General features: G+C 44.8%; 1 protein-coding gene across 9 annotated transcripts in view; it reads right to left on the reverse strand.

Annotated features, from left to right (window-relative positions):
- Positions 1 to 23,089, reverse strand: part of FAT1 (FAT atypical cadherin 1) — a 122,153-nt gene extending 99,064 nt beyond the window's left edge. For 4 of the 9 annotated variants that reach the window (XR_014515794.1, XM_083459491.1, XM_083459489.1 and 1 more), the window contains exon 1: positions 11,109 to 14,398. Coding sequence is in view for 8 of the 9 variants with exons in the window: in XM_083459491.1 (XP_083315617.1) it covers positions 11,109 to 14,379 (3,271 nt within the window). In the remaining variant the exon portion in view is untranslated. Of the gene's footprint in view, positions 1 to 11,108; positions 14,399 to 17,930; positions 18,271 to 20,052; positions 20,110 to 22,130; positions 22,151 to 22,684 lie in introns of those variants that run through there. The other 5 variants (XM_083459492.1, XM_083459490.1, XM_083459494.1 and 2 more) reach the window with 5 other exon arrangements.
- Positions 23,090 to 23,311: the final 222 nt, after the last annotated feature.

The raw sequence follows: 23,311 nt of genomic DNA on the forward strand, positions 1-23,311 counted from the left end.
TTTTAAAAGCTCAAGCTTTTCCCCCTCAGTTAACTAGGTTGGGTTGCATGTCAAATTATGGGACAAGTAATACAGATGTTATACACTGAAACAGTTCTATGTTGCAGAAGTTCTAGTGTTAGGACATGGAAAAAGCTTGAGAGTACACAGCAGAGAAGCAAAGAGCCAACTATTGTGCTGTCAGCAAAGTTTCAGCAAAGTGCAAACAACAGCGCTGCTTATATTTCTTGTAGGAAGCACAGAAGATAATGTACAGGGAGTGTGAACCAGAGGTTGGCAATCATCCAGAATTTTAAGAAAACAGAAGGGAACTACACTAGGCTCTAGTATAACACGACTAGAAATATTTTAAAGAAGAATTTTAGATTTTTTTAAAACACACACACACACACAACTACTGCCAAACTCTAAACAAGGCGCCACTCAGCTTACTGAAGAAAGCTACAAATTTTTCCCAGGGCTTTTCATTTTGAGGTTATCAGCAGGCATGGCACCCCATTCTGGAATCATCATTACTGGCATTCCATCACACTATGCTGATATGGTGCTAGTTCATACATGCAATGTGCATATATTATTGGATCACTCGATACTTGGAACCAATTCATCCACTCACTAGGCTGGCAGAACTCTTCATGTGGTGTAGGTGAGGACATCTACCCCTCCTGTGAATCACACACTTTGTAACACATGAAGCTTAATTATTACTGTGTTCCATGTCGCCACAGAAGTGCCATGCACGTTTGCAAATCACTTTGGAAACACTCTCACACAGAAAGCGCCCTGCTGGAGCACTTTCCAAAATGATATCAGCATGCAAGTGCAATAGTTCCCTAGAAACCCACAGAGCTTCCATTTTATTCTCATCAAAATATCCCCCTCCTCAACCACTCTCTCCAGTGGCCGCCATTACTCCCATCTGTTTCTCTGCTGAAGGCCACAACCAGCTGTCTTCCTACCCCCAGAAACCTATGGGTTTTGATCTGGGATGGCTCACATGCATGCAAGTCATCAAGGAATGCTGTAATCCACTAACTTATCACACTGAATATCAAGCATAAGACTCTAGTGCCAGATGCTATGCTAAAATGAAAGGACTTTTTTAACAATGGGATTAGTCTAGCACATGTTGGAAGGAACTGATGTGGTGGACAACAGCCCCTTAAATCACAACTTATGGGCTGCGTATTGATCCTGCTGCTGAAAATACTGTACCATTTTACCTGCTGCAACGCAATGGACTCATTAGTACATCATAGTAACCATAAAGTGGTTGAACTAGGAGGAAACAAACAACAATCCCTGGCTTCGTGTTGCTCCCAAGCCAGGGACTGTGGTTTGTTTCAGTCTAATAAACCATGATCAGTACAGTGGTACCTCGGGTTAAGAACTTAATTCGTTCTGGAGGTCCATTCTTAACCTGAAACTGTTCTTAACCTGAAGCACCACTTTAGCTAATGGGGCCTCGCACTGCCGCCACACGATTTCTGTTCTCATCCTGAAGCAAAGTTCTTAACCCGAGGTACTATTTCTGGGTTAGTGGAGTCTGTAACCTGAAGCGTGTGTAACCTGAGGTAGAACTGTATAAGCCAAGAACTAACCTTGGTGGAAGCAAAAGTAGAAGTGAAACAAACTGCAATGATGTGATGGACACAACTCTAAATCAAGGATTGTGGTTTGTTTCCTCCCAGGAGGAGCAACAAAGAGCAAAGCAGGAGTAATTCACCTGTGCTTGGTAAGCCATGGTTTACCATGACATGCAAAGGCAGCCACCAGATGTCTAAACTACAATAGCTATCACCTATTTTTGAGTTTTTAGCATGTAGCTTGTAGAAACATGGTAGCCAAAGACATCTTGGGTCTCTCTCTCTCTCTACAACCCAGGTCCATGAAATATGACATTCTGCTTCTAAGCCTTTATGGATCTGCTTCCTTCTCAATGCAGAAAATGTTGTGCATGGTAAGAAACCCATAGCAACAGCTGCATTTTTCAAAGCAAAATTAAGAATGTTATTCAGTAAATCATTGCTAAAACTGGTAAAAAACTAACCCAATACGCCTTTTGCAGCTATTCCTAATTACCAATAAAAATGTAAATAATATTTGAAGGCCATATCTTAACTATCACACTATGCAACCTAATTTCACAGTGAATTACCAAACCTTCTGCTTATATAATTGCCCATATAATCCCCCCCCAAAAAGCAATCAACATTCCTAACCTGGCATAACAGTTGTTGATCATTAACTGCTCAGGTCAGTAAAAAAGAACAAAAACCTCGCATCCATTTAAGTGCAGGCAACTGCTCCCTTACTCCCCGCCACTTCCACCTGACAAAGGATTTCAACATAGCACTACACAAGAAAAGAAATCCATGCAGCAAGGTATGTGTTCTGGAAGTTCTCCTCTTCATGCGTCCTTGTACTTCAAAATTAGCCACAATGGAAATGCCATGCTTCTGAGACAATAGATGAAAAGAGCTGAACGACGGTTGCTACTAATCTTTTGTGCAAGTAAGGCAAAGGAGAAGGACACCGCTGCTGCACCCAAAATTATACAGACATAATCAGTACACACATTCCGCTTTTATCTGCCGTCACTTTCACGCAGTCTGCTTTTTTAACAATACATGACGGGCACGACAAGGCCATTTGCTCTTGGACCAAGCAGAAAATTCCTGACCAAATTTTTCACAGCACAGCAGATTAGGACCCCAGCCAAAAAGAGGATAGGGTGGGGGTGGGAAGCTCACTGCTACTGTATACCGATTTCCCAAAGCCAAAGTTAACTGCTGGGACACATGTGACAGTATTTGCTCCCCTGTTTCTTTATCATTGAGATTTCCCACACATAAATTCCCTAGCGTAATGCCTAGCACTGGCTAGGCATCTCTTGTTTACATATCAGAATAAGATGCACTGTGGGGCTGGAGAGGAATGAGATCTGGAGAAACCAGCACTAAGAGTTTTACAAGTGGAGTGGAAAGTCATAGCATGAAGATGTGACAAGGTAGCGGATAGTATAAAATGTACATCAGGCCGAAGAGAAATAGGGCTTGTGAAGTTCTACAGAATCAAGCAGCATTCTAGGCAATGGGTGGTGCCTGTTTGCTGCATGTTAGGCTTAGTTCTCTCCAACAGAAGGTGAGAACGTGAGATGAGACTGCTGGACCAGGCCAATTACCTATCTAGTCCAGAGTCCTGTTCTCACAGTAGCCAACCAGATGCCTATGGGAAACCAGCAAGCCGAACATGAGCAGAAGAGCCCTTTCCCCACCTGTGGCATTCGGCAGCTGGTATTTGGAATCACTGTTGTTTCCAACTGTGGAGGGAGAGCATAGCCATTATAGCAGATGGCCAGATATAGCCCTCTCCTCCATGAATTGGTTCCATCTTTTAAAGCCGTCCAAGTGGGTGCCCATCACTGTCTCCTGGAGGAGGGAGTTCCAGTTTAACTAAGCGCTGTGTTTCTGCTTCATTGAATGAGGAGGCAAACCTATTTCTCAATTCTACCACTTTAGTCTGCACTCCTGATAGGACTGTGTCTGCGCGTTAAAATATTAACCTGTTCGTGTAGCAAATTAGATATTGAGAGGAAGGTTTCTAGCTTCCACAATGCTTTTCTTTTTGTTGTTGCTATGGAGAGACATTTAAGCACATGATCTGTGACCTGAGGTGGTGCAATCCGGACACAGGTTTATCACCTCACCTGCTGTTTGGAGGCTCAATTGGTCAGCAAGCTAGGGATTCAAATGCTGCTCTGAAAGAGTTGCTAGACTGCAACTCCCACCATCTCCCTCCATGGACCATGCCAGCTGGGCCCCTCAAAGTTGGACTTCTGCAACACCTGGAAAGCCACAGGTTCCGCACCAATAAATTTATTCATTAAATTTATTTCCCAGCCTTCATCTCAAAGGAGCCCAGGGTGTCATCAATAATACAATGCAATTAAAACTTCTGAAAACAAACAAGCATTTGCCTTCTTTTACAGGGAATATAATGTCAGTGTTGCCAGGAACAGTATCTTCAAATACTTGGGGGAAACATGTTTTTGAATTTCACCTGTAAGTTAATAATGAGGGAGACACTGTGGTGCTGCCATTGGATGTTGCCTGGTTGACAGGGACTCACAACAAGGCATTCCCCCAACATGGACCCACCAACAAAAAGGCCCTGTCTAGGGTCACTGCCAATCCCCAATGGCAGCACCATCAACAGAGCCTATTGCAAGTGGTTGATATTGCGGAAAGGGTGCTTTTAAAGCTCCTTGGGTCTCAAGCTATTGAGGGCTTTGCATTCATTCTAGTACAGACACCTTGCATTGAGCCCATTAGCTCACTGGCAGCTGGTCCAGGAGACACATAGCTCTGCTCCATGATGTGAAAGAACCATTGTTTAGCTTTTTTGAGTACACACTGCAGTGGCACAAGGCCACTTGCAGCAGTAGCCTGCCATCTGTGCTGATTTAGATACAAAGATAAAGGCATCAGCATGACATTGCTCCGGCATACAGAATTTGCCTTCTCAGTAAGGGTTCAATGCATGCCTGCATTACTAAGCGCTACTCATATTTTATTAGGAGCCAAAAATTTGGGAGTGAGGCAAATTGTACCAGGACATCATTGCTCAGCGCATATTGTTGTACAGGCAACGACCAACTTACGCACATCCAATTGATGCATGACTGCGCATGTGCACATCACTCCAACCTGGAAGTGGCCACCAACATGCGCAGGATTCAGGAGCATAACATCCATGCAAATCAGTAGTTGCCTGTACCTCCCCATGATGCCACTCCCTGTTCCTCCGTCTTTTTCTGCTCACTGAGAAGCAGGCATTGAGTAACAAGAAAGAAATATGAACTTTAATTCAACTGCAACACTTGCTGAAGCTTTCAGATAGCCTTTGGTTTGTGTTAAACATATTTGTATTTTCCTCCCTTACAGCACTCACACCAAAAGAAATAGTGGGGAGATAGACAAGGTGGAGGGGAGGGGGAGAGAATGGATTCTTAAACTACCCAAGAAAGGTGAAGGAACAGCCCCCAGGGCTATGGAACACACCCAATTAGTTACACAGTTGCTAAATTCCTGTCTGCAAGAGTAAGTCTGACAAGCCATGCCAATTTTAACATAAAAAGAAAGAATATTAAAGGCAAGCAGAAGTTCTAAATGGAAACGCCTGCTGTTCTCACATAATACGAAGCAAGTCATGGGACCCCTTTTAACTTTTGACCAAAGGTAAAGCAGAGCATGTTCCAACTTCACTGCAGGCAAAGGCTGTGAGATACTTGATCCCGAGGCTAAAAATTCTTTGCTTTTTAAAGAGATCGTAGCCCACTTCATATCTGACCTTTTACTTTAATGTAGATAACCTCTCTATAGAAAAAAAAATGCACACCTCACTTGTGCAGCAAGCTCCAAGTGTTCATTGTGACCCAGGTATAGGGGTCAGGAAGCTGTTCCAGCCTTCAAGCCATTGTTACTTTATCAATCAAATGCTTGTATGCACCAACTCACAAGCGAACATGTACACAATGCATAATCTTTGCACAGAAAAATGATCAGGTGTTAAGTCCCCTTTCCTTGCACATGGATTTTAATTATTTGTCCTTAAACACTTACTGACTTAAAAAAACAACCAACCGACCAACCAACCAACCTATGATGGACTCTGAAGTCCAATAACACAATACATTAAGATGCCGCCATTTGAGGTACGTACAAAAGCTCCAATTTGTGAAGCAAATGTGTCTGAAGCATATAAAACTAATTATCTCTAAGCAACATGTAAATCAGTGATGGGGAACCCTCCAGAATATGCAGGACTACAACTCCCATCATTCCTCACCAATTGCCATGTTGGCTGGGGCTGATAGGAGCTAGGATTGAAGAACATCTGGAGGATCACAAGTTCCTTCCTTGATGCAAAGAATGGAAGATGCCTCTTTCACACACATACACACAGTGATTAATCAGACTGGTTTAAAGACACATACATTGTTCATAGTTTGTATGTTTGCTGGATGAAACATATGATATACATGGGAAAGGACCTCCAGAATCCTACACTGCTTCTGGATTCACAGGTGGCGCAGGGGGCTGGGAGAAGCCTCTCTTTGCCTTCGTTGGTAAGCTGGCTTGTCATTGTTCCCACTGATTGGTAACCTCACCCCCAAATTGCTGAAATGCTCTTTGCAGTGGCAGATTCCTTTGAAAAGGGTTTGGAAGCATCAACTGGTACAAAAATTCAGCCGCTCTTCAGTTTTGGATCAATTGACCTGGCTGACGTTTTGCTTCTAAATGCAAAGTGCTGGTTTCTACCTTAAAAGCAAAAATCAAGCAAGCATCCAAAAGCACATTATTCCCCACATGCCTTCATTTGAGGCACCTGAAGCTTCATACTTTGCTCAGCATTGCCCCTGTGGTTGAGGAGAGAGGATTTGGAGCACAGCTTTCTGTGTTGAGGCACCGACTCAATAACTTCCTCTCTTTAATATCTTAAGGGACTGGAACTGCTAGCATAAGCAGATACAGTTGTACCTTGGAAGTCGAACAGAATTCATTCCAGAAGTCCATTCCACTTCCAAAATGTTCAGAAACCAAACTCTGGCTTCTGACTGGTGGCAGGAAGCTCCTGCAGCCAATCAGAAGCCGCAGAAGCCCCGTTGGACGTTCAGGTTCCAAAGAACGTTTGCAAACCAGGACACTCACTTCCAGGTTTGGGGCATTCGGAAGCCAAAACGTTCGACTTGCAAGGCGTTGGGGATCCAAGGTACGACAGTATTTTAAATGTGACTGTGTGATTCTGTAATTGTACATTTCAGTTGTGTGGGCCTGTTGTTTTTAGGATAGATTCGGAAAGTTTCCCCATGTTGAACTCTATGTAGAAAGGAGTCCAGATATTTTTAATAATATTATTGAACAATTTAATACATTAACTTGAGAGCATTGCATTTGTTCCTTATCTCCATATATTTAGCATTTTCTGTCTTCCCTCCTAGATGTTGAGCAAAACAGTATATTAAATAGCCACCAATTATATTATTATGAGTTTGTGGGTGGAAGACTACCATAATCCCGAGAATCAGCAAGTGTTAGAATTTAATCAAGCTTCTGGATGTTAAACTGAGTGCTAGGTCGTTCTAATCCCTTGATCTAGGAAGTGTTAAAAGCTAACTAAGACAAGCTAGCCTCCCAGCTGATGGGCCAGTAAAAGAACAAAGCATCAAATGACTTGTACAAATAATGGCAGAGTTTAGAGTGTGTGACATCACTAAGCAAAAAGGCAGCAAACTGAAAAGCCAGAGATGAAGCGCATGATGTTTGACGTCTGTTTGAATCAAAGGCTGTGGCTATGGAAGAAACAAGACTCTTTTGGGGTGTTGATGCTGTGAACTCCTTCATCACAAGCTCAGGTTGTATATATGTATATATCAGTGATGGCCACATATGGCCCTCCAGCTGTTTTGGGACTACAATTCCCATCATCCTTGACCAGTGGTCCTGTTAGCTAGGGATGATGGGAACTGTAGTCCCAAAACAGCTGGAGGACCAAGTTTGGCCATCACTGGTGTAAATAAACCATAAACTCACCACTGTGCCTCATTTCCAAAAGGAAATAGACCCTAGGTGAAGGCCTGGAACCTCTGGAATATCACATTGCTCAGGGATTGGGGTGGCTTGCAACATTATCTGGATTTCTAATTCAAATTAGACAGCCAAATGGTCTCCCTTGGGAGGTCCTTGGGACTGTCCTTCCTTGGAGGTTTTTAAGCAGAGGTTCGATGGCCATCTGTCATGGATGCTTTAGTTGAGATTCCTGCATTGCAGGGGGCTGGACTACATGACCCTTGGGATCCCTCCAACCCTACAGCTCTATGATGTGAGTGACATTCTTAATTTTTTTACAAGATGCTGCGACATCTTGCAGGTACATGAGAGCGGAAGCAATTCAGATTTAACTGATTCAGATTCAGGTAAGTTTAACTGTCAGCAATATACATCGAATTATGCACGTGACAGAAACCAGGACTCTTGATTGGTATTAAGGCTACTTTAATAAACAGTATTCCAGAACTTGAGTGCTACAGGTTGCTACATAAAAGTGGAAGAATGCCAAGTCTTGTTGGCGTATGTCTATCCCTTTTCAAAAGGTTTCCAAATCATACATGTAAAATCTTGAAAGAAAAAGAGTAAACGTTATTATGCTATCATTCCCACCTCCCCTCACTGACCTTAATCTATACTTCAAAAGCTAAGCAGATGTTTCAATAGGAAATTCATCTGCAATATGACAGCTGTACCAGCAGCAATATAACAAGAACCACCTTCCACAGCTTTTGACAATTATTTCCTTTCAAGACTCCTTTTGCTTGTCAAATGTTTTTCAAGGAAAAGACACAGAGCTTTTTTAAAAAAAAAAAAAAATTCACCTCCATGCGTACTTCACTGAATGAACCGATTCTCATTTACAAGGAAATCTCCAGTCAAAATGCAACTGTTTCACACCCAAGGTCAGTAAATCTCAGTTCTCTCCTGGGCTGGGCTGTTTTCATCAGACCAGGCTATGACCCAGTCAATAGGGGTCACTGCTAAACAATGCTAACTTTCAAGCAGCCAGAAAGAGAGGAATAGAAGAACCCCAAGCTTTCATGTTGAGATCCTATTTACCAATCCCTGTGAGGGTTATCCAGCAGGATCTTTAAGGAGGAGCACCACCTCCCTCAACACATTCTCTCATCAAACAGCAAACTGAGTATTTATTCAAGAGCAGCCCATCTTCCATTTCGCATTTGGAAACAAAACCGAATTATTAAAGAATCGTGTGGCTGTTATGTCCACGGGGATGTTTTAGGCTTCTTATCCAATTTATTCGTGACACTTTGTTAAAAAGCATGCTAAACATACCCTACGCATCCAATATAGAATTCTAGGATTATAGTCCAGCAAACAGTGGCACCTCGGGTTACATACGCTTCAGGTTACATATGTTTCAGGTTACAGACTCCACTAACCCAGAAATACTACTTCAGGTTAAGAACTTTGCTTCAGGATGAGAACAGAAATTGTGCAGCGGCGGTGCGGCGGCAGCAGGAGGCCCCATTAGCTAAAGTGGTGCTTCAGGTTAAGAACAGTTTCAGGTTAAGAACAGACCTGCAGAATGAATTAAGTTCTTAACCCGATGTACCACTGTTCTTTTGTCAGTTGGGGACTAACAGGGCCATCCTAGGCATACCAACTCAGATTTAAGCCTCACCCACTTTCATTATCTCACCATCAAAATAAAGAAGAATGATCTAGGCTATCTTCAAGCCCCACCACTGTCTATCTTACTCTACCTGTCCTTTGAAACCTTCAGGTTGGAGTGTTGCATTACTATCTGGGAGACCAGGGTTCAAAATCGCCACTTGTGAAGCTAACTGGGTGACCCCGGGCCAGTCACAGTCTCTCAGACTAATCTATGTACCTCACTGGGCACGAGGATAAAATGGAGAGGCAGAGAACTATGCATGTCCCCTTGACCTCCTCAGAGGAAAGGTGGGATATAAATGTAATAATAAATTTAAAAAATAAAAAGAGAAAGGGTTGAAAGAAAAACTATTCCAACAGGAAATCAACAGCAATGTTTTGTTGCAGGTTCCATTTGTACTAAACTGGCAGTGAGCTCCAATAATCATGTTGTCCATTCATCTTGCATTGGGTAATGATGATGATAATTTATTAAATTTGTAAACCTGAGGGTCCCATGGTGGTTCACAAAAAAATAAATAATACAAAATGAGAATACAAAATACACACTGAAACAAAAACAACCCAATAACTCTCTACCACAAACACGTTTAAAAAGTCATAAAATGTTAATCAGCCAAACTCCTGGCTGAAGAGAAATGTTTTTGCCTGAAGAGAAACATTGTCCCTGGCACCTAAAGATATTAAATGTTTGTCTTAGAAGAATACAGCGTTGCCAAATGAAATTATGCGCTCAATGCGGAGTCGGTTGTTTACACATTACTCTTTTTGTATCTCCTAAACAGGAGCAAAGTGACACATTTTATTGTCATTTGCGTGTTCAGCACCTCAAAATTAGTAAATATTGACTATTTCCATTTTGGGGGCATTTTGGGCAATGTGCAGGGTAGTCACGGAGTGAATTTTAACTGGAAAAGTGGTTCGCAGACCTCTCTTAAAAACAAATGGATTTGCTGCATGTTTACCCTAAAGTAAATCTAATTGTGCTCAATGTTGTCTACTCCCAGGCAAGAATTGCCTCCTAAGTTCTAAATTCTCTTGACTAGATGGATAGATGGGTTCAGCAATATAGAAACCTTTGACTGGTACATGGCTTCTGAAATGCACCTTACTGTACAAAGGTAATATTTATATTTGTTGCTCTGCCCCCTTTTCCCTCTGGCTCCGCCCACCGCCAACCACAGGCTATGGAAGCCTGCCTGTGAGACAATGCAGGATGAAAGGTCTCCCACCCCAGGAGATTTTTCAACAGGAAAAAAAAATCTAATTCAAATTCGGTTTCCCAGGTCCTTCATACCTTTCCTACACAACTGTGTAAATCTGACCACTAAAACATGCTGCGGTGTTTACACCACTTCATTCATACAGTTGGGCCTTACATCCTTGTTGCACTGTATACATTTTGCATGCTGCTACTTTTTAACCTTACAAAACAAAGTATCTTTAGAAATATTCCTATAAAGGCTCTTTCTTATGGACAATGCCTATAGGCAGTTCCCGGGACTGACAGTGCAACCCACGTCAACTGAGAAGGAAGTGGAGCTTACACCCCAGAAAGTCGATTAAATATTTCAGCCAAAGTATGGGAATATAGGAACCTGCACAAGGGATGACGTTGTCTTCTGTATTTCCAGCACTGCTTCTTTCTGCCTTGGCCCAGCCCCTCCCTCACATAAAAAGTAAAGTAGCAAACAAAAATGAAACACCGTTCACTGATTTCAGAGCCTTCAAACATTCTGATGCACTGCGCACAAATAAATTATTGTTAGTTTCAAGGACATTTAACTCAAAGTCTTATTTTGAAAGCAATGTAATAGGTTGCCGGATAAAAACCAGAAGAATGTAACAAGTTCTTACCTGTTTCTTCATCTATTTTGAAAATTCCAACACCAGATCCATCCCTTATCGAGTATCTGATCTCACCATCTCTTCCAGTATCCTCATCATAAGCCGACAGAGTCATCACTGAAGTACCAATGGGAACATCTTCGCTTACAAAACCTTTATCCACAAAGCTGGGAAAGCGTGGAGGGTGAAGGTTTTCATTTACATCAACTACTTCAATCTCAATGTAACAGGTAGACGACAATGACACTGGTTTGCCTTTGTCTTTGGCCCGCACAGTCAGATTATAAACTTGTTTTCTCTCAAAATCCAGCCTCTGTACAACACGAATTGCTCCACTAAGTTTATCTACGTCAAAACTTCCATCCCCACCATCTAAAAGGCTATACCGCACTTGGCTTGACTGGCCCAAGTCAGGATCATGGGCTTCTAGCCATGTGATGATTGTTCCCTCCGGAAGGTCTTCTCGAATTTTCACATGGTAATTAGATGGGATAAATTTCGGAGGATTGTCGTTGACATCTTCTAAAGACACCTTCAGCAGAACAGTTGAAGATAACTGTGCTTCCTCTTTAGCTTGGTCCCTGGCCTCTATTTTCAGAAAATACACAGGTTGCTCTTCACGATCCAGAGGCCCCACAACTTTCACAATACCCGTCACGCTATCAATGGCAAACGTGTCAGTATCTGTAAGAAAAGAGTATCTCACTTCCCCATTAGTCCCCAAGTCTCTGTCTATGGCTTCTATTTGAATGATTTCTGTATTTAGGTTCGTGTTTTCAGTCACGTCCACAAAATAGCTATCCTGTAAGAATTCTGGACAATTGTCATTGGCATCTAGAACCCTGATATCTAAAAGACGCCAGTCAGACTTTTGCGGTATCCCAAGATCATAAACAGTAATATTCAATGTATATTTATCTTTTACTTCTCGGTCAAGGGCAGAAAGGATTTTCAGAATTCCCGTCTCCATACCAATGATAAAGCTGCTATCGTTATTACCTCCAGAGATAGCATAGACAAGCTTTCCATTGAAACCAGTATCTAGATCACTAGCATTCAAATGTATGATGCTGGAACCGATGAGTTGATCTTCTTTTACCTCAATGCTTCTGGGAAGGCTATTTCCAAACTGCAGCACATGCAGATTCACAGAGTAAGTGTCAAAAAACACATCGTCAGCTTCACCACGACCATGCAGCTTATTTGCCTGCAGAAGTTTCTCCGCCAGCATTTTGGCGACACCAGTCTCTTCACATTGTAAGTATACTGGTTTGCGGCTGGCAATGACAGTAATGTTAATATATAATGGGGCTGACAAATTTTCTCCGTCTGTGGCTGTTATTCTCAAGCTATGAAAAGTTGCTTTTGCACCCAAGCCATCTCCTAATGATTGCTTCAAGGAAAGCACCCCAGAGTTTGGATTTAAACTAAATAAATCTAATTCATTTCCAGATTCAATTTGGTATTGTACCAGCTGCAGCTCATCAGCATCAATAGCAGACACAGTTGTTATTTGTTCTCCAACAACAAGTTCCCTGGGGATTGTTCCCTCACAATTTATTTTCTCAAACAGTGGAGTGTTATCATTCAAATTATTTAAAGCTATAGTAACAGGGACTTCAACTTCTCGGCGATATGGTGTGCCCCAGTCAGAAGCTCGAATTCTCAATTTATAGATTCTCGGCATTAATTCATAATCCAAGTTTTCAGAGGTACTGATAACACCAGTAAAGTGGTTTATCACAAAAGGAACAGGGCTTATATTCGCAATGCTGTATGTCACATAGCCATTCTCACCTTCATCAAGATCTTTTGCATTCACACTCGTGACACTTGTACCTATAGGAACATTCTCATCAAATGAAGCTTTATAAGAAGTCTGGGTAAATTCAGGGGAATGAGTATTCATATCTATAACTTTAATCAATACTGTTGCAGAGGCTTTTCTGTCACTTGTCATAATGTCAAATTCAATATGGGATGCACGCTGTGCATTTATGGGATCTAAAGTACTAACAAGGCCAGTATAAGGATTCAGGTGGAATCTTATTTTGCTTGGCGCATTTCTAAACACGTATCTCAAATGGGAATAAGTAGACAGAGTTTTTACCATAACCACAGGAGTGTTTGGTGGGGCAAATTCACTTATTTCTGCCCTGTAAACAGCTCTTTCAAACTGGACTGGTCCCGATCTAAATTTGGGGGATGCCACATGAATTACTTTGACAGGAGAAAATTTGGGAGGATTTCCTTTATCTTTAGCTTGCAATGTTAGATTATAGCCAAACAGTTGGCTCTCCCAATCGATACTGCCAACAGCTTTTATTTTATATTCTTTTCCTCCTGGAAAAGTCCTCACAGTTTTAAACTGCTGGAGTGGGTCACCCGCCACAATGCTCAAAGACGCCACCTCTCCATTTGAACCGTGATCCCTGTCCTCAACTGTTATGATTGCATATGATGGATCCTTGTCAAGCTCTGAAGGAGCCAACGTAAGGGCCGTGATAACCGGAGCATACTCATTAGCCTGCTCTATATGAACAGTCAACCTCGCCATGCTGCTGATGCCACTACTGCCATACAATTTCATCCCACGATCCACAGCAAGGATTTCCATTTCATAAACGTTTGTCTCTGAATAGTCAAGTCTGCCAGTCAGGACTATTATGCCGCTGGTTGGATGTATAGCAAACATATCTGTCCTCTCTTTAAAACTGTAATAAAACTCTCCATTGGTTCCAATATCTGCATCCGTTGCGCTAACTCTGGCAATGCTCGTCCTTATTGCTGTATTCTCAGGCAATGAAACACTGTAAGAAGTTGGAGAAAACAAAGGCCGTAAGTCATTTGTATCCAAAACTTGCACTCGGACTCTCGTACGAGCTTCCATATTTGTGCTCTTCTCTATTGCTTTCACAGTTAACACGTAATGGTCTTTGACTTCCCTGTTAAGTATAGCTGTGTTCCCTCCCTTGGTCCGTATTCGTAAAAAGCAAAAGTCTCCCAAGATATACTCTTCCGCTTTGAACAAGTTCTCATTATCCCCGGAAATTATTTTGTATTTTATATCCCACAGCAAGTTCGTGATATAAATGCCCATTTTCACCGGATGTCCAACGTAAGTCTTGGCCGCAGAGTTTTCATACACCGTGGCATTGTAATGAGTTTGGGTAAACTGCATTGGCGACGTGTGATGCAGTCTTGGATTTCCTTCACAGTTTCCAAAATGCTGCACAAGCAGCAACAGAAGCAGCAGCAACATGGTCAAATGGCTCTCCATGGAGGCAAGTTCCAAAAACCTGAAAAACAAAACAAAAAAGGAATATCAATCAGGGTTTTCCAAACTATTATAGAAAGTTTGCTGCTCACTCCCCATAGACTTGTTGAAAAGGAGCCACCATGCAAGGCCCTCGCTTGACGTAAGGAACTCTGCCCAAGAAAGAATGCTATCAGTCACAATGAATGTATTCTCTACAAATCAATAAACCAAAATCTGAAATTGAAAGCCGAGTTTACAATTCAAGGGGTTTCCCTGAAAACAATACCTAGTGCTACTTCCCTAGGCTAAATAACAGTTGTCTCCTAATACAGTGGTACCTCAGGTTACATACGCTTCAGGTTACAGACTCCACTAACCCAGAAATAGTACCTTGGGTTAAGAACTTTGCTTCAGGATAAGAACAGAAATAGTGCTCTGGTGGCGCAGCAGAAGCAGGAGGCCCCATTAGCTAAAGTGGTGCTTCAGGTTAAGAACAGACCTCCGGAACGAATTAAGTACTCAACCCGAGGTACCACTGTAGTTGCAATGATCTTCCTCTGTATTCTTGCCAACCCAAGAAAGGAGTGGTTAAATTCAGTCATATAGAGACGATTGCCTCTCTTAGGCCTTTGCAACCAGAAGAGGCTGGTTGCAAAAGCACCACAGCACTCCTTTGATCAGGCAGAATGATGCAGCACTATTTCTAGGATAAGTGAAAGAAACGCCCAACTATCTTACCTGCCCTTCTCTGTCCCACAGGAAGAGGGAGGGGAGACAACTGCTGCAGTAATGCCACCCCACTACCACTACAATGAAGAATAATAGATGAGTGCCTTTACACCTGTACTTTCTGTCTTTCTAATGGCTATGATTCTAATTGAGAAAGCAAACGCTGGTCATGCAAGTGCTGAGCTACTATTGCTGGAAAGCAAAAATATATTAAAGAAGAAATTAAGTCTTCTTTTTACCTACCCTACCTTTACCAAAGGCTACAAACCCACATGAGTTTTTAAAATATTAAGCAGATTATAAAATGCTTTAAAATAAAGTGATTTGCCCAAGTATTTTTTTTAGAAGGTAGGAAGAAACTGAATCAATGTTCCAGTTCTGCTCTTGAACAATTCAGAAAAGAGAGATGCCAGAAGCTGTTCATCATACTAGCTTCCCAACATGCTTAATTGCACTTAATGTTATGTGTCCAACAACAGAAACTCTAGGAAGTGCTAGGATTAAGCCTAATACATGGGGTTGCACGCAACAGACTTCTCTGCTTGTGCAACAAATCACCCACCTCCTCTTCTCTGCAGGCCCCAGAGCACCCTCAAAGTTTGCTCCAGAGGGTTGGGGGACCCTCTGCAACAGATTGTTGGGGTGCACAGGAAGAGAAGAGGATGGGGAAGTCCCAATGTGCGAGCGGAAGGTGATTCAGGCAGAATTGGATATAACCCACGATATTGCAGTAGTTCACTAAAATCCTGAGTGCAATTATCATGGAAAAACTCAACAAAAAGAAATAAACCATTCGTCTATGATAAATAACCATTTCAACTTTTTAGGAAATTGTATGTGTCAAACTGTTTATTCCAACCATCACTTATTCAACATAGCACATGACTACCACTTGCAAACTGCTCAATTCTAAACCTGAAAGCATAGGCGGGTTCAGATTATTGAAGCTCTACTCAAGATTGCACATACACTTAACTGTAGAAAGAAGACCATAATAATCCTTTTGTTGGCTGCATTACCATAATGTGCAGGTTATTTTGTATTTTTTCAGAACATGAGGCAAAAGCAAAATCCTATTAAAGTTTACTTGGAAGAAAGTCCCACTGTATTCAGTGGGGATTACTCTCTAGAAAGTGTGTTTTAATATTGTAGCCTACAATAATTACTTTTGAGTTCTTCCTCTCTGAACAACTCTGGTATTTATCCTTCAAAAAGAGTATGAGGGTCAAGCTACTGCAGAAACTGCCAACAAAAAAGAAAAGGAAACAAAGATCAAGGCCACCACTCAGGCAAAGTTGAGCACTTTGAAGTCCCACTGATGTCCCAGTGGAATTTGGTTGACCACAGTTGGAGTATGCTTGTCAAGAGAGGATAGTGGGCTGATCCAGCAGGGTTTATTTCCTTAATAATGGGGGGGGGGGAGGATAGTTTGCAAGGAGTAAATGCCAATGATCTGAATAGATAAGCTTATTAATTTATTGTATTTTACTGGACACTGCAAGCCTGAAATGTATTTTATGCTGTTCTGTTTTGGGTGTTGGCATTGTACAGCTTGCTTTTTTTTTTGTATACCGCTTTGAATTTTTTGGAGGGTAAGCAGTCTACAAATATTTTAATAAATAAATAGAATTGCACGGATAAGCCTGGGCTTAGCTTTCCTGCTGAAAGTGATGGGAATTAAATGTGGAACTGCAATGGGAGTTACACCCCAAGGTATTTCCAGGGCTGGGGGGTGGGGGATGATTCACAATACCCTACTCTTGGTAAGGAGTATACACTCTGCCATTACAAGCATAACACAGAGAGAGAACTTAGGCACACCTTCTGCTAAGGATAGGAAAGTAAATCAACCTTTGCTCTCCCTCTCCAGACAACTCTGGGAGTCCCAAGAAGAAAAATCACAACCTCAGTCCATAGTTAACTATTCTCTTCCTTCCACTGTCTGCTAATAAGGAAAGAGATAATTACTCTTCATGTTCTCCCATTTTTCATCAGCTCAGCCAGGTAATAAATGGGTTCTGGGGACGATGAGCGGAGGGAAAGAGAGTGCTGCTTTAACAAAAGCCACAGTTGGCTCAATTGGTTAGAGTGTGGCGCTGGTAATGGCAAGGTCGCAGGTTCAATCCCCACATGGCCACCTGCATATTCCTGCATTGCAGGTGGTTTGACCTCAAGAGTCCCTTCCAACTCTATGAAAAACTTGTGGAAATAGAAGGGGGACTCCTTCTCCCTGGTGTTGGAGCAGCTGTAACTTAGGCTGTCCCGAAATCAAAGACAAAGACCCTATAATCCATAGGAGCGAACTCCTAGGGGCCGAGGTCCCTCTCCCCCCCCCAAAAAAATCTGAGAGCTCCTGAAAGTTATTGGGCATTGCCATTCAAACTCGCGGGATCGATTATGTGGGGCGGGGCTTACGTGTGCCCCCCCCCCATATTTTATTGAAGTTGGCACTTTTGCTGGAATCCTCCTGTTCGGGCTGGATTGTGCTGTGTCCTCCCAACATTAAGGGCTACACAAAAGCCAAGATAACACAACAACAAGATACTATAGTAACCTATCCTGGGGAGTTTAGAAGACAGCAGATTTGGCAAGCCAAACCCCCCCCCCGCCCCCCTTGGTATTGCCCTGACCGGCTCGAGGCAACAGCAGCAGCACAATAGCTCCGCGCTGCCCCTCGCGCCCCACTTGCTAGTCACCGCACGTCGAGTCCACCCCCCCCTCCCCAGCCATCCCACCGCCGCTGTGGGGGGGGGCGACTACTCTCTAGGGGCAACAAGGGGGAGGGGAAGAAGAAGAAACCAAGGCACCAAGCGCCGCCACCTCACAACACCACCGGTCGCTACCTGCCTCAAGTCCCGCTCCAACTCCTCCAGTGCGCCCTGTTTCCCAAGTTTCTCCTCCGCGGCGCCTCCGGCGGGGAAGAAGGCGCCCTGCTGGCTCTCCAACAACTTTCTTCCCACGAAGTTTCTGCCCCGGGCAAGGGCGAGCGGGCGCCCTGTTCCTCGCTGCTCAGCGCTGCCTCGCCCGAGGGGGAATCCGCTTCCCCACCCGAGGGACGTGGAGCTCCCCGTCCGGCATGGCCAGCAGCCGGGCAGCGTCTCCTCGCCAGCTCGCGCTTTCTTTCTTTCTTTCCCCTCCGTCCCTCGCCGGTCTCCTTTCTCCGGAGCGGCTCTCCCTCTCTCTCGCCCCCGGATTCCTCCGCCAAAAGCAGGGGCAGCCGCCACAAACCGCCTCCGGAACTAATTTCTCTGGCATGAAAACCAAAACCACACTTTTCAGCGGCTCCGCGCCTCGCCACCATCTGGCTCCGGAGTGATTATAACCCTGCAGATCAAACGCCACCACTATCTTTCTTTCTTTCTTTCCCACTCCCCTTTTCTAAGGAAAGGAGCAAATCAAGCTGGGAGAGAGCCGAGAGCAAACGCAGAAAGGAGCCGGGAAGGCTTCCTCGGGAGTAAATCTCACTTGAAACGTATTCGCACCGAGGAACAGCTTCGGATCGGGCCACGTTGGCTCCGAAGCGAGTCCCTGTGCAATTCAGAAGAAATCGCTTTGAAGCAAGGGCTGGGAAAGACGTTTACATGGGAGTAAGACCCATTGAACGTGCACAGGATCGAGCTTTCCAAGCAACACATCCCACCCACCCACCCCCCCAAAAAAATCTCAGTGGGGCTTACTCGTGAGTAAGGACGTTTGGTCTCTCGGTCGTGTTAATTAACACTCTCTAGTTAATCCTTTCCTCGGTGGCTCAAAGATCTGCTTTTAATTCATGAGGTCGATGATGTCATAAATCAAGAAAGCGAGAACAAGGGATCTTTCATGCTTTCTTTCTTTTTAATTAAAAGAAAAAGCAACACTCCGTTCTCAAAGTTTGTTGTTTCCAACCGCCCGGGTTTCCGCAGAGAATTATTGCAATCTGCTCTTGAATACGTCTCATCGCGTTCCCAAGCCTATAATTACTCGAGAGTTCGCCTCATTGTGCCGCAAGCCCTAAAAAGGAAGCCTCCGCAAACCAAATCTTACCTCCTCCAGGGCTTTTAACACTCCACCGCCCAAACCTCCCAGAGACTCCGCTTTGGAGAGCATAATAAATAATCGCCAGCACTTCCGTGCACAGCTGGGCTAAACTAACCCCACATTCTGCAAAATTCCAGCCTTGCAAAGCGCGCCCCATGCTACGCCCTGCAGCGCAATTCCCAGCATCCCCCTTATTACCCAGCCAGAAATTAAAGACGGGAAGGACAAAAATACCATCTTGGGAGGCCCGGACAGCTTTGAATGCACTTACGTATCTTGAATTAAAGGAGTTCCTTCTAACTTATTTTTTTTTTAAAAAAAAACCCTCCAGAGAGCAGTATGGACATCTGCAAAGAAAGTTTTAAAAAACTTGGGTGGCCATAAAAGTAGTTATTGTTCATAGAATAACGATGATCAGTTTGCCACCCAATCCTATGATACACTGTATCAGATACAGTATCACCTACAGTATATACATGCCCAGGCAAGTAACTCCTACTGTACTTGGTTCAATGGGATTTATTCCCAGGTAAATTGGTATACGACTGCAACCAAGTTGCACTCATTCAACCAACGAGATCCGGCCAGACGCATGCACACTATTTTACAGGTTTACTCATGAGCAAGTCCCACTCCCTAAGCATTTAGGAATGCAGCAGTTTATGATGCAGCGCAAACGACAGCCAGTCCCTGATCGGAAAAGCAACTTCAACTGACTTCACTTCCAGAGCCACACCGTACTGTTAACTCCTGTGCAAACTAAACAGAGCTTTATGCGCGCCTAGCTCTGCATAGCACAAGATGGGGCTGTTTGTTAGCTGGCAAGGGCGGGTGCAAATTGGGCTTCAGCGCTAGTAAGAATTTCCATTCATCTTCTCCACCCGCTCCTAATTCCACTTTGAATCTCACAAAAAAGGGGAGTGCAGTTTCAAGATTTTAGCTACTTACACGTAGGAGTATGGATTTCCAAGGAGAGACCTAGAGGCATGGCTGCCTTGTATCGGAGAGACCGGACTCCAGATGGGGCTCTCCAATAGGAACAGAGACAGCTGCCCCCCCTCCCCTGGGGGAGGGGAAAACTCAGGGAAAATGGGAGGGCTTGGGATTCTATTTCAGAGTTTCAATATTTGAAAAAAGTACTGTACGCCAATACTAGCAAGACAACTGTTAACATTTCATGGCACGTCTCGAAAGCACTCTGTAAAGGCGAGGAGGATTAAATAAATAAAACCCCACCAAGCAGCAGATCGCTCGCTCTGTTGAAAGGATTGTATACATGCATGTGAAAATCGGCAAACCTGCATGCCCTGGAAGTGGGAATACCCGGAACCGACCAATATCTGTCGGCACAGTAAATTTCTATAGGAGGTGGAGAAGGAGCGCACTGCCTCCGTCTACCAACAGGAGTTGGCGAACTGCTATCAAACGGAGCAATCGCAGGCCTCCCATTCCCCAATCACTCCGGAATAGCCTCTAGCTAACCCAGCCCTCTCTGCAGGTCTGCTTAGGAGCAAAGTCTACTGTGTTCAATGGGGTTTCCTCCCAGGTAAATGTGTATACTATTCCCTCATTTGACACATCCAGCGAGCCTCACTTTCGAGCAGACATCACAAGCCCACTTTGTAAATCGCTTACTCTGGAGAAAATGATCTTGTTTTTTCCTGCCAGGGCCCAGCCCCTCACCTAACCAAACTGGAAAACCATCCATCACCTAGTTGCAAAGTAGAAGCGAATGGGATTAAGGTGATTTACAGCACAGTCCTAATCATTCTTACGCAGAATCGAATCCTACTGAATGAAGCGAAGCTTTCTACCAGGTAAAGGGTTTCTGAAGTGCAAGCTTAGTCCCCGTTCTCTTCTGTGGCGCATCGGTGCCGATCAAGGCGCTGTTTACTCGAAGGTAAATCCCACTGGACTCAATAGGCTTACTCCCGAGTAGACACGGCTTAGGCCGGTTTCCCTGAAGCGCTGAGAACCGAACCGGTCCAATAAAAGATAAGAGCAGTCAGGTTTCTAAAGTGGGGTGTGAGGGTCGCAGTGCATGATGACACGTGAAACCGCCACGACGCTTTCGGAATGAACCTTTCGGGGAAACGGGCTTGTCCAAGTGTGGATCGGAAGAGCAATACAGCGCTCCTAAACTCCTTCCTCCATCGAAGCTTGTTCCGAACCGAGTCAGAACAGGAAAAGAAGGAATGGGTGAGACGGGGGGCAAAACCTGAAAGAAGGAACCAACTCCTATGGGCTTGGGGTCCTTTCTTCGCCCCCATAAAATATTTGAGGGCACCAGGTCCCCCCAAAGTTGATGAGTATTACCATTCAAATGGCATGCGTGATCAAATATGTGGGGCGGGGCTTACCTGCCCCCCAATATTTAAGTTGGGTTGGCACTCTTGGTTCCTGGCGCCAACTTGAATAAAATATTGGAGGAACTGGTAAGCCCCTCCTCACATAATCGACCGCATGATGGCACACACCTACAGTATTTGAATGGCAATGCACATCAACTTTTGGGGGGGTGGCCCCCTCAAATATTTTATGGGCGGGCTAGGGACCTCGGCCCCATGGGTCATAGTGATCAGACACTTGCCACCGCCACCCCAACCCCCCAGCTCTCCGCCACGCTCCTCTTCCGCCCCCGAGAAACTTAATTATTTGGAAGGAAACTACCTTTTTTGCCACGGAAAGGCAGCAAAAAAGTGGGGAGGGGGAGAACAAGAGATAAGGCAGATTACCCAAACCCAGCCTTCACTTCGCACTAGTCTCTCAATTTTTCTTGATTCTCTCTCTCTCTCCCCCCCCCCTCCCGGTTGCATTAAAAATTGTCCCCTCGAGGCAAGTGCTAAATATGTGGCCGACGATCAAGGCGCTATAAAAACGCTCGACGTATAAATCGCATCCCCGCCCCCCCCCATGTGGAGTGAAACGAGAAACGACGGGTCGCCCTCGAGGCTCACCTTACGCAGAGAAACCAGCAGTACGAGGGCGGGCGGAGGGGACACACACACACACACAGACACACACACCTCCAAAGTAGCGAGAGGACAATGCACATAGAGAGCCCTCCTCGTGTTCCCTCGTGTCTCCTCCGGACAATGCTGAACTTGGCTGAGCTTGTGACGGGACCCAGGCTAGGAACGGAGCTGCTGCGTCCCTAACCGGCGGCTAGAGGGCGCTGCGCCACAATACAAACGCGCGGATTCCCTGCTTTTCCTTCCCAAAGGCACCATTTCTAAAACAAGTTGCGCTTTACAAGGAGTGGGGGGGGATGCAAAACCCCGGTAGCAATTTTTTTTTTATTTTTTTTTGCAACAAGGCTACTTAAATCGTTTTCGGGAGGGCGCGGGCTTTGCACGAGCTAGCCGCGTCTCTCTCGCCCTAGAAAGGTAGAGTGCGGGGGAGGGGGGGACAGAAGAGTGCGGGGGCGTTTATTGATCCGTGCAATATTGAGACAGGACGGCCAGATCAATTGCAACCACGAAAGTATAGTTGCGGGGGTGGGGCGCAGAAGCCTCTGAATGCATTAAGCAGCCCAACACCCTCTTTGCCACTCAACAGAGGAAAAGAACCGTCAACTCACCAACCAGGCCAGCTGGGTGCAACGCGTGTCTCGTCCCTCAAGCCAGTCCCGCTTTGCTTTCAGTCCATTCCGGCGGACTCGGGTCCCCAAGCGAGGCATGCATCAAAATCGAAAGCCAACTTTGCCCGGCAGCAACGTATTCCAGCAGCGCCCGGGAGATCTGGCGCCTGTCTCCATATCCCAGGTGGCTGCATGCCGGATTGAACCCATCCGGTGTTTAAAAACTTGGTATGTTGTGGGGAGGGAGTCAGAGGAAAGCGAGAGGAGAAGGGGGAAAAAATCCAAGTTTGTCAAGACATGTCCAGGCAAGGAGTATGCATATAGGTAGTCTTGAGTTGCAGCGCCAGGGAGAGCGCAGGCTGCAGCGGCTCACTGACTCACTCCCTCTCCTTGCCGCCGCCGCCTCCTCTTCTGCCCTCCCTCTTCTCTGGAGCGCCGCCCACTCCCGCTCCCCACCGCTGGATGGGGGGATTCTCCCGCCAGACGGCGGCGGTGACGGCAGCAGCCGAGCGCTCCTTGCTCGGCCGCCTGAGCCGGAGAAGGTGGACGGTGCTCCCCGCCTCTCCGTCGCCTCCTTCGCGAGAGGTGGGCGCGCCTGCAAACCGGATTATCTCCCCCCCCCCCGTC

Source organism: Podarcis liolepis (assembly GCF_965112155.1).
Source record: "Podarcis liolepis genome assembly, chromosome: 9".
NCBI classification, from domain to species: Eukaryota; Metazoa; Chordata; class Lepidosauria; order Squamata; family Lacertidae; genus Podarcis; species Podarcis liolepis.